General features: G+C 29.4%; 1 protein-coding gene across 4 annotated transcripts in view; it reads left to right on the forward strand.

Moving 5' to 3' along the window:
• LOC106478319 (5'-AMP-activated protein kinase subunit gamma-1-like) overlaps positions 1-12,563 on the forward strand; it is a 186,144-nt gene that overhangs the window by 163,203 nt on the left and 10,378 nt on the right. For all 4 annotated transcript variants that reach the window (XM_022381918.1, XM_022381917.1, XM_022381919.1 and 1 more), the window contains 10 exons: positions 374-477; positions 1,485-1,518; positions 2,876-2,923; positions 7,070-7,128; positions 8,032-8,077; positions 9,730-9,781; positions 10,131-10,257; positions 10,971-11,051; positions 11,271-11,393; positions 11,785-11,856. In XM_022381918.1, coding sequence (XP_022237626.1) covers positions 374-477; positions 1,485-1,518; positions 2,876-2,923; positions 7,070-7,128; positions 8,032-8,077; positions 9,730-9,781; positions 10,131-10,257; positions 10,971-11,051; positions 11,271-11,393; positions 11,785-11,856 — 746 coding nt within the window. The remainder of the gene's footprint in view (positions 1-373; positions 478-1,484; positions 1,519-2,875; positions 2,924-7,069; positions 7,129-8,031; positions 8,078-9,729; positions 9,782-10,130; positions 10,258-10,970; positions 11,052-11,270; positions 11,394-11,784; positions 11,857-12,563) is intronic.

Below are 12,563 nucleotides of genomic sequence, written 5' to 3' on the forward strand. Positions count from 1 at the left end.
TGCTGTTGTTGGCGTCGAGAAAATCTGTCACCAAAGTATATCAACATTTTTAATATTTCTATACAAAATTTTTTTAGAGAAGCAAAGAAAAAAAACATATATATATATTTGTATTTATACAACTTATTCATGAATTAATATACTAGTAAAATAAGACTTTATCTGGCTCATGAATACCTTATTTTGTAAATACGAAAAAGGTTTGAGAGCATAATAATATGAAAATATATATGTAAAAAAGTAATTTGAAAACTTATAAAGTGTGAAGAACTTCCCCAAATCTTAGCTCCTGTGATATACCATGTATTTAAAGCACTATTAAACTGTTATTGCAAAATATTTGAAGCTATGTGTTGTTTCATTTTGTGTACAGAAGAAGATGAAGATCTGATATATTTGAAATTTTTCCAACATTTTCGCTGCTATGATATCATTCCTATAAGTGCCAAGTTGGTTGTGTTTGACACCCAGTTACTGGTAAGTTTTATTCAAATGTTTTAACCTAGTGTTGGCAAGACTGTACAGTTTACAAATGTTCTGCTGAATGACATAAACCTTATGCTCTGTAACAGTTGTTACTTGTGAAGTGGCTGTTATAGTATGTGTGCTGGACAGACTTGGAGTATTTTCATACAATTTGTATAAAGTGAACACTATTATCCTTGTAGGTTTAGCATGGCCTGGTGGTAGGGCACTTGAGTCTTGACTTGCAATGTATGGGGTATTATGAGCTTATAAAATTCGTTTGAAATGTCTGCCAATACTTTCAGAGGAGCACTACGTTGTTATAATGATATGAAACTTGAAGTATATTGTTGTATGTGACCATATGTTATATTGTGGCACCAAACAATTTGAAATACATTGATGCTCTTGTCCAATTTAGAGGTTGATACACTTTTTAAGAGGAGGTTTAGCCCTACATTATTTGAACATGCTGGAATTTTAAACTCCAGAAACTAATATTTTTGCTTTGCAAAATACAAAATGTAAAATAATCAATTAAAATAAATCAATACAAATTGTAATTAAGCTTTAAAGACATATGCAAGGCTATCTTTTGTCCTTGAAGGCTTCTTCGAAACAGAAATTGTCTGACATTTTTTCTTGGCCAACTTCCTCATTTAATTTGGGAATGTAGATCATAACTATTGCTTTCAAAAAAGGTTTGAACCAAGTACTATGCCAATAGGGGCATTATATACATGCATGGCTGTATCAGATAGGTATCCCATGAATGGTTGTGCTCCTACTACACTTGTATGTTTTGCATAATGCTAAAACCAGTCTTACTAAGATTTGAATGATTGTAACTTTCAATGATTAAGTATACTCTTTATATGATTTAATTTTGTTCGAAGGTTACTTCCATGCAAATTAAATCTTTGTATTTTATAATTCTTAATAAAGAAATTTAGAACCATATGTTGTAGTTTACCTTACTTGAGTCCTTGAATAATACAATATTTTTATATTTTTTATAGGTTAAAAAAGCTTTTTTTGCTCTTGTGGACAATGGTAAGTTTAAGTCATAAATATAATAATTGCAAATTTTGGAAGATTATTTTTAATATATTTGTCAGTTGTAAAACACTGATTATAAGAAAAATATTGCACAATTTTTCACTATCTTTACTTTAAAAGATTTGTCTAAAATATTTAAGTTTGTATTGATGCAATATAACAGTTTTATAATTATTTACTCATAGTTCTAATATATTTCATATATATTTGAAAGTAAAATTTCATCATTAAAAAAACATTTATCTGTGGGTGTTTGAATCATATTTTAAAATTTGTATTGTAAATTACTCCAATGTAATTGAAAATTGACAAGTACTGTTAAAACAGTTCAATCAACTTAACAAATTATCTATCCATAATTAAGCATTGAAAATATTCAAAGTAATGCAAGACACAATAAAATTGTAGTGTTAGAACTGATCTGAGTCTGGAATTTTAGCCACTAGTTATATGGAATATTTTGGTTACAACCTGACTTCTTCTCATATTAATTTCTTAACCTGTTAAAAATTCTGGAAGTTGATAGTGAATATTTGTTTATTATTATTTTGATTTAGGATGAATGAAAAAAAATACAAACTGTTTTAACTGCCATAAAGGCTTAGCTGTGAAAAGCAACTTAATTTTAGGCTGTTATGCATTCAGAACAGAATATTAACATCACTGAAATTGTGGTGTAGTAACTTAAACTTTGTGTTTTAAATTTTTATTGAACATTTAATGAAAAATTTTTTACATTACTGATGTGTGTGTGTGTGTGTGTAGTAAAAAAAAAAAAAAAAAAAAAAAAAAGACTTCCATTCCTTCAGTAGTTAGAATTTTATATAGTACAGTGAACAACTGCTAGACTTGTGGGAGGTAAACATAAAATTTAAAGTTTTCTATGTATCAGATCAATTGGAATACAATAGTATAAAAAATATGTCATAAAATTCTAAATATTTTGTGACTCTTAGGTTACACTCGTACTTAGTATTAAAATGTTTAATATATATTAATGTTATCTTATACTATAACCAGAGTAATATGATTCAAAACTTAGCCATTCCTTCAGTGGAACTTTAGGCAAAGTAGGCATAGTAAATTTGAGAACTTTAACGGATTGCACTGCCTGTTAAAAGAAAAGAGCATGACATTTCGACTTCTATGCTGAGGCCTTCTTCAAGTCTGAAACATCATTTCCTTTTCATTCAACAGACAATGCAATCCACTGAAGTTCTCAAATCTACCCAATGATTGCTTTTATAAAAAATGTAAGTAAAATTTAAAATGGGTGTTATGTCATATTTACAAGTTATACCAAATGCTTATGATGGCCATAAAAAAATTATGAGCTTTTCTTTATTTCTAGGAGTCAGAGCTGCACCACTCTGGGACAGCATTAATCAAGAATATATAGGTAAATATTTTTCATTATAAAGAATTTAGATGACAACTGTATGGTATTCCCAAGTACACTGATGACATTCAGGTAAGGATAGTAACCATTCTAACAAAATGTCTGGCAGAATAAATGCTACAGACTGAATTTCTAACCTGGTTGAGTTGAAGGAGAGAGACTAGACCAAAGTAGAACAGTGTGCTTAATATACGTTTTTTAATCTTAATTATAAAATAAATGTACAAGTTGGACAAGTGCACAAGATGAAAAAAACATTTTTACTGTTGAGAGCTCTTAACCACAAAAAAAAGTCTGAAGCAATTCTAAATAAGATGAGATAATTAGATACCATATATAGTGACTGTGGTCAACTCTCCCAGATCATGCTATAGATAAAAATTGGGAAGACATAGAGCTTCAAGTATCAACATTAGCCAGTATAATCTAATTCACAGAAATGGAACTTTTTCTTCTTAAGTTAGTTAAGTTGAGAGATTCATTACATTTATATAAGAACTATGGGGTCAGCATGTACCTCGAACTGAATCAGAGTAAACAGGAAATTACATGTAATACTGTCAAAAAATAGAAAGTTTCTAACATAGAAATATTTGTATTTCTGTTTTATTGATTTTGAAGAAGTCTATGATTCAGTATGCCTAGAAATATTTTACAAAGACCATGTAAGTCAGTGAAATGTAGACATAGAATATTTAGAATAATTTTTAAAATGTATCAAATAGCCAGTGGCACATTATGAAATTAATATGTTAACATAAAACAAGGTATACGACAGGTGGGCCTAGTATCATTTTCCTTTTAACAACTTATGACCCGCTACCACGAAAAAGTAGGATATTTTACTAAAATTTAGCCGAAAATAATTATGAAACGTATATAATCGAAAAAGCACTTAAAGTGCAATAGTAATTATTAGTAAATAGTTTAGCTACATTAGTTGAGTTGATTTCAATACAACTTTGAGGTTTTCAATCAGATACCAGGAAGTATGGAAACAGTAGTAGCTGGTAGAGTATGTGATGAACACAAAAAATGAAAGAAAGAAACATGCCATATTTGTCATCTTTGTGATCCATTACCCTCATACACCGTACATACGATGCATATTAACTACAATAGAAAGCGTAAAAGTTGTCAGTTGTTAAATCAGTAATAATAATAAAATATAAGCATGGCCATATCAGGGCCGAGTTTTTCGTGGTGCCGGGTCTCATATTAATCCTATAAAATATAAATCAAAATATTCCTTTTAAATATAACAGTTCCCTTCAAAAACTACATATTCTATTGTTAATGGATGAGCAGCAGAAGATAAATTAAAATTTGTATTTAATTTATGTAAGGAATTTAAAATAGTTTTAAATCAAAAGAAAACTAAGTTCATGGTAATAAATGGAAGTGATCAACATAAAGCTCAAATGAAATTAGACCCATTAAATATTCAATACTTAAAATATTTACCTAGGTTCTGTGATAGCAGCAGATGGAAAATGTTACAACAACAATAAATGAAGTCTTTAAAAAATAAACAAAAAGAGAGTTGTTTGTTTTTATTTGATTAATCTTTACAGAAAAACTTGGATATGCTCTTCTCAACGAAATACATCTCATGAATACTTAAAAACATGTTGAAAATATTAATAATAAGCTTTTGAAAATCATTAATTCAACCAGTCATTTTAATGTTTGCTATGCTGGCTGCAAAAAAAAACAAACAAGAGACAAGCTATATTTGTGGAAAGTAGTGGAAGTTTTTATATAAAACAGAGATGCATGTAAGCTATGAATGATCACTAAGTACTGCAATCTGATTTATATAAAACAGAGATGCGTGTAAGCTATGAATGATCACTAAGTACTGCAATCTGATTTATATAAAACAGAGATGCATGTAAGCTATGAATGATCACTAAGTACTGCAATCTGATTTATATAAAACAGAGATGCATGTAAGCTATGAATGATCACTAAGTACTGCAATCTGATTGATTAAATCTTTTATAGGATCAGTGGCTAGTATAATAGAATATTTAGAAAATAAACATGAAAATCCCATAGATAGGACTAAATGTAATATATATTTACATCCAAAAATGCTTCAGCAAAAAAAAACAACGACAAAATCTTGCTTTAACTCACTTTATTCACGTGCTCTAAAACTGAGTTTACATTCAGCTTAGCTTCCAATTTACTTCATCTCATTTTGTTCAGTGTAACTCTGTGATGATTCTTAAGTGAATGAGGAACCAAACAGAATTTAAACTGAGTAATGCCAAGTTGCTTTATTTTGCTGTGTTTGTATGATATCACCTAATGTTGAGCTAAAGCACAAAAGCATTTTTAAACGGATTTCACATATTTTTGCGTGTTACATCAACCCAAGACACTTATACTGTAATCATTATTGCTTAACCGGACCTTTAAAGGGAAGCAACACATATAAGGAAGTAATATGCAGATCAGTATATTAATAATATTGCACACATTATCAAGATATTACAAGGGTTTGGAAAGTGTGTTACCTTTAGGGTTAAAAATGTGTGAGACAGATTCAAAAGCAACAGTGATACCCAATATTTTTATTTTAATTAATCAGTTTTCTTTTTCATTTACTGCTGATGTGGCATGCTTTCAAGAAATATATTTACTTATGAGTAAAAAGAAGTAGGTAACTGCCTCAGTTAAGTAAAAGTAGATTGAAGTAATTTATTCATGCCATTATCACGAGGATTAGTGTATGTAATAAAGTTTACAAGAGATGAAGTAAGGATCCACTGGCTATGGCTGCTTGCATTGCAAGAGCATACTGTTTAGATTTGCTTCCCTTATCAGTGAAATACAGGTAATTTTGAAACCAATTTTAAAGCAGATGATCAACTTTGCAAAATTATCTTTACTGAACATTCCTCTTTGCATTCAAACTACTAAAAAAAAGCATATTTGCACTAATATTTTCTTTTATTGCTGGACAATTATTGGGATACCGAAAAATTTTTAATTTTCTGGAAACCTGCATATGGCTCTAGAATTCAAGGTAGACAAAGCTGATGAATGAAAATTTGCAGACCTGTTATAGAGATGCATGATGTTTAGGATAAAGCAAAACATTGGTCATTTTGATTTTTGGAGAAGCTTAACAAGTGTGTATATCTTGGGCATAATGAGCAAACTATGTAAATAGAAATAACTACAGCAGTTTTGTTTCTTCATTCAATTTTTTATTGTGCTTGACAAAAATATTAGTTTCTAAACCATTTAAGAGGAAAGCATGTTTTAATGAATCTGGGTGTAACAAAACAGGAGATTTATTGGAAATCTGGTTGTATTCCGGAATTTTATTGGAAACAATTTTCTCAACTTCATCTGCCACCTGATTGTTCCAAACAAGGAGAGATGTGGTGTAAATAGGGAACTTTGGTTATGTAAATGTGGAAAAAAATAGTTCAGATGGAACAATATGTTTTAAGGTACATGCCCTTTAATTAATTGTATAAAAAAACGAAATAGTTACAGCTATGTTTAGGTATTGGATTGTTCAGTCCCCCCCCCCAAAAAAAGGTATTTTTAATGTGTATTTATTTATGAGTGCTATTAAATTACAATGAAAAATAAACAAAAATCCATTCTGAAGTCTAATGTGATATTATTATTCATAATTATAAAGCTGTTTATATTGATGTATTCAGTTTAGTATATATTATTTACAATTACTTTGAATATTATACACTTTCGATCTACTTTTTTTTTAATGAGGAATAGCTTTTAATTTGTTTTTTCACCTGGGAGAATGTTTGGTAATTATAACTTTTAATTTAAACTTGCAAGTTCTTTTTAAGAAATTCATCTGTCTATATATCAATGAATTTAGCAAGATTATAATGTCGTAGTATTGTTTGTTATATTCTCCAAACTAGTTATTTTCTTATATTGGATGAAAGGTTTAATCCCAAAAGCTTTGGATCAACTTGAGTAATTAGAATTGTCTACATTTCATGTAAACATGTGCATTCTGCTAGTAAGGGGTGAAAACTCAAAAATGAAATAGTGTGCAATTGTCAGCTGCTAAGTCATTGAATATGAAGCTTGCAGTTCTTTCTCAGATTGTACTACCGAGTTCCATTGAATTTTTTTATTTCTTTTTAGGTATATTAACCATCACAGACTTTATCCACATTCTCAGGACTTACTACAAGTCTCCTTTGGTGAGTGCTTGGTTATTTTTTTTTACTTTAAGTTCACAGTAACTCTGATTAGATGTCACCAGTTGGTTATTTTTTCTTAGTGTTAAAAAAAAAATCTTGGATGTATGTGATGATCTTGTTCTGTAACATTGCAACTGGATTGCTTACAATAGCCTCAAATAGCTCAATAAAGGCACATGAAGTAATCCTGGAAACTGTTTATTAACACATAAAGACAACTTACCAAGACAATTCATAAATACTGGGTAAGTGATATTTACATGCTGAGTGGCAAATCCAATCAGGCACCAGTAGATTGCCACCTATCTAACATTGCCTCTATAAGAAGTACTAACAGGAAACTATTTTGCTAACTTTGTAATGAAGTGAAGTATTTATATACTGTAGCTCAGCATACATCTGTTTCACATGCCTACAGTAATTAACAAACCAGTCAACAATAAACACCTTGCACATCCAATGTCATGTAACCATTGAGTTACATCATACACTGTAGTTGAAACATATACAAGATGATTGCACAAAATGTAAGTAGGAAGTTTGTAATGTGTTATTAGTAGAAGCTATATGTATGTATAGTAATATATGTGTAATGATTATGAGCCGACAGATGTCTGCATCATAAGAAAGAAATAATAACTCAATTCCACACTGCAAAAAAAATTAATTTGTTTCCTATATAACCACATATCAAAATTAGCTTCAAGTTGTGCATTAACAAAAATATTATTTCATAAATAGAAATGAAAAAAAAAAGATGTAAACTTGTGTGATTGTAATTACTTTAGCTTTTAAAATAATAGTAATTTATTTTCAAATTAAATCAGTTGCAGTATACATTTTCATTTTTGTCACATTTAAAGTTTGGCTTGAGATTTTAACTTTAATTCCAATGTTTAACAGGTAAGAATGGAGGAATTAGAAGAGCACAAACTAGAGACATGGAGAAGTGGGTATTGTATTGTTGTCAGCCTATACTTTAATATAAAAAGTAAAATACTCAGCAGAACAGATTTTATGTTATATAACAGTGATGATACCATGCGTAGAACTTAAATATAAAAAAATATTATGCCCCAACTAAGTGCTTATTATCAGTTTCTGCTAAATATGATTTTTATTAAGAAACTGTTTTTGGTCATTTCCACCTATCTTATATATATATATAAATAACAGAATCTTCACACATAATGGTAGACTTTCTTAAATAGGAAGTAGTGCAATACAGGTTAAAATAAATAAAATTTAAAATGTTTTTGATATAGGGCTAGTTAGTTTTCATTTATACAATCTGAAACTAATTTGTTAACATGCTATGCTTAATAGAGAAGGTGTGAAAAGCAAAACTAATCATTACATGTTTACTAAAGTAAGTGAAAACATCCTTACTTTTTGTAGTTTTGTTTTTGAAATATGAGTAATTATTTGTATTATTTGTTTTCCTCTGAAAAATCGTTCAGAAGTTCTAAGTTAACCAATATTAGATCTTTCATTTTTGGATAACAACTGTGATACTATTAAAGTTTAGAGGCATTTTCAGATTCAAAAAATTAGTGAATAACTTGACTAGGTAGGGTTTTTGAAAGCTCAACTTGTTTATAGCCCAGGACTGAAAATGTCCTTTAGGAGACCACTAATGGTCAGAAAGAACTCCAAATCTGTGACTGTTAATAAAGCTGCCATTTTGTACACAAGCAAAAAATACAGTTATGAACTCTGGTCAACATCCAAGGGGGATTTGTCATTTCTATGTATGAAAACTTTCTGAATTTTTCCAGTGATTACTTCGTGTTCAAAGGATGAAATGCATAGCTTGAGAGTTAATAAGTAATTAATAAAAAAAACAACGTTAAATTCATATATTACAGTGATGATGTTCGGTGTTTTGCTAAGTGATTCTGATCTCATCCATGGTTAGTTGCTTAGCTATTAATCATTTGTCATTTAATATGTGAAAATGGTTTAATAAATGATTTGGAAACTGAGTCTTGTATAAAGAAATTGATCATAGCCAGAAAGGACTAATTTTGGGAGTTATAACTATGCATTTTTTTCTCTGATACAAGTTATCATCCAAGTTTCATGTTTTTCATCAGACTTCTTAATTTTATGTGTGAATCATATGTTGAAACTATAGCATTTACATCCTGTTGGACTAGTTAGGAAAGATGATAGAGGCTATAAATGATTGAAAAAACACGAGCATTGAAGAACCAATGGCCATAGTTTAACTTATCTTGCTGGCCAGTTTATCATCAGCATTTGGGTTTTGTCTGGTAGATGGGGTATTCCCAATGCATTTGGGAGCTATTACCACAAGTAGTATCCATTATGACTTTAAGGTAACAACTAGGATTGACAGTGGATTTTTTACTAAACTCTTTTTAATGCTTATTTTATGTACACACACACACACACACACACACACACACACACACACACACACACACACACACATATATATATATATATATATATATATATATATTTGAACTGTAGAACATATAGCTAATATTATAGAAATATATCTATGTATTTGAGTGAATGTTTTTTATAGTGTCTGAATGTTTTTGGAAAAGCTTATGATTTTTATTTTCTTAGATGTCCTCAAAGAGAAGGTAAAGCCATTTGTTAGCATTGGACCAGATGCAAGGTTTGTTACACAATACACATTCAAATTGATATAAATTATCACTATCTTTAATAGTTTTATAATAGCCACCATTTCATGAAACTTGACAACACTGGTCATATTTTTAAATATAACATACAATATTCCCAGACATTTTGTCATCTTTTAGTCAAAATTCAGTGTTTAAATAATTCTTCAAAAGGTTTTCATGAGTTTTTTTTTTAATCCATTATTAAGTTTTGTCAAACATACCTTTTACTGTGAGAACTAAATGTTATAGGTATACTTAACATAAAGTACATGTGAAAAAAATAGTGTGTGGCCATAACTTCATAAACATTAACAACATTTCCTTTACTTTAATTTTCAGTTTGTATGAAGCTATCAAGCAGTTGATTCATGGAAAGATTCATCGACTCCCAGTGATTGACCCTCAAACTGGAAATGCATTGTTCATCCTGACCCACAAGAGGATTCTTAAGTTCCTCTTTCTGTATGTAAGTAAATACAGTATTCACTCATTTACATTTACTATCATTCAGTTGTTAAGTATTAAAAATTTTGTGTAATGCTAGGTAATATGAAATACACACACACACACACACACACACACACACACACACACACAGTAATCAAATAAAAAATTATTATCTAATGTGGAACATACGCATATAATGAAAGCAAATATTTGAGCTCTAACTACAGTTTGCTTTTGCTAGTACTTGTCTGACTCTTTACCTAAATTCTGTTAATAGTGAAACCAGATAGTGTTCCTTTCCTGTAAGCCATGGAAAATAAATGTTAGAATATAAACGTTTTTTAATCAGAAAGAGTATCACGTTGGATTACAAGACTAAAAGCAAAACTTGAACATATTAGTCAGCTTTAGTATAAAGTAGAAATTAAATATTATTTTAATACAAGTCTTTCAAGTAAAAAAAAATAAAAGATTATTCTAATACACAACCTGAGTACAGTATATTCGTAACTTTTGTAAAGGTCATTACTTGTTATATTCTTCTTTGTACAAGAGGAACTTCTTGTGAAGATGATGTGGACTAATGAGCAGTGCAATAATTACGTCAAGCCCATAGGTCTAATAGTAATAAGAATATTATGATATTTTTCTGTTGATATCATGTTAGTCCTAACAAGTACCATGTTGGAGAGAATGTTTATTGCAAATGAAGTTTTCTAACATATATTTCAGTTTTCTGAGCTTCCAAAACCAAGTTACCTCAACCAATCCTTGCAAGAACTCCAAGTGGGAACTTTTGATGACATAGCAACAGTAAGTTTCTTGTAACATAGAATTGGTATTGTAATCAGATTTGTTTCATGCTCTATGTAGGTTTTAACCCTTGTAATTTTTTACCCTTCTTTACATAAGGTTTGTAAAAAAAGTTGTGTTATTCAATTTAATGAATTATATCACTTTAAATTATTGAAGACAAAAAGAGTTTTAGGTTTGACACTTTGTAATACATGAGATAGAATTTTTTTTTTCAAGGCAAAGGAAGATACTCCTGTGATTACTGTACTCAACCAGTTCATAGAGAGGAGAGTGTCAGCTTTGCCAATCATTAATGAACAGAAGAAAGTGGTGGACATCTATGCCAAGTTTGATGTTATTGTAAGGGCACAATGTATTTTTTGGGGGCTTTGTTTATTTCTAAGTTTCTACTGGAGTACTTATAATTTATTCAAGAAGTTTAGTCTGAGGTAATTTTTATTGCAAAATGAAAAACCATTTTACACTAATGTTGAATATAGTACAATAAATTTATTAGAACAAATTTTCATATTTAAAAGCTCAAGTATCTTTAATATTTACACATGTATTTAAATTATTAAAAAAAAACTGAAAAATTACCTTGTTTAAATGATTGGAGTCACATGAATTCAATGCACAAGTAATAAAATTAAGTGATAAGTTGACTAGTATCTTGTTCAAGTGATTCATTAAGGATATTTAGGTTTATGTCACATTTGCTGGACAAGAATTTACTAGTTCTTTCTTTTAGCATCTTGCAGCTGAGAAAGCCTACAATAACCTAGACATTACTGTAAAGAAAGCACTAGAACACCGAGACCAGGTACAGTGGGTCAAATTCTGTATTGGAATGTTTTTTGTCAGTTTTTTATTCGTTTACTAAAAAGTTCAGCCAGGTTATTGTATGTGTACTTCAATTTTAACCAATTCATCCCATTTTAAAAACATTTTTTTAGATCTTACATAAAATTCTATGTGTTGAAATGCTCTAGAAATTGAAAAAGTATAATTTTTATATTGTTCTTTCTTTCTGTTATTGCACAAATATATATATATATACAAGTATTCTAGTGGAGATATAATAATTTTTGATAAGATTATTTAGAGTATTGTATATATAATCACTAAAACTGAAATTGGTTCATTTTATTTTTATGAAAATATTTTCTAATATTGCGATGTTTTAATCATTAGAGTCATTTGCAGTACCACTGAACTTACAAAATACAATTTTTATTTTATTTTATGGGAGTGACTTGTAGAATAACTTGTTTACGAAATATAATGGTTTCTTTGTGGGAATATGGCATTATATTATTTTGATAGTTAGAAGAGTTTTTAATTACTGCCCGAGTAGAACACTGCAAAAAAACATGGAGCAGTTTATTCTCTGTGAAATGACACAACAAATCTAACTTTATTTTCGATGACGAGGAACCCACTTTGAGACTAATAATGGCTGGAGATGGCTTGAATGGGTAATGAAGAAAAACTTTAATATAAGTTTAACATAACAGCAAATGTACAACG

Source organism: Limulus polyphemus, unplaced genomic scaffold (assembly GCF_000517525.1).
Source record: "Limulus polyphemus unplaced genomic scaffold, Limulus_polyphemus-2.1.2 Scaffold199, whole genome shotgun sequence".
Lineage (NCBI taxonomy): Eukaryota > Metazoa > Arthropoda > Merostomata > Xiphosura > Limulidae > Limulus > Limulus polyphemus.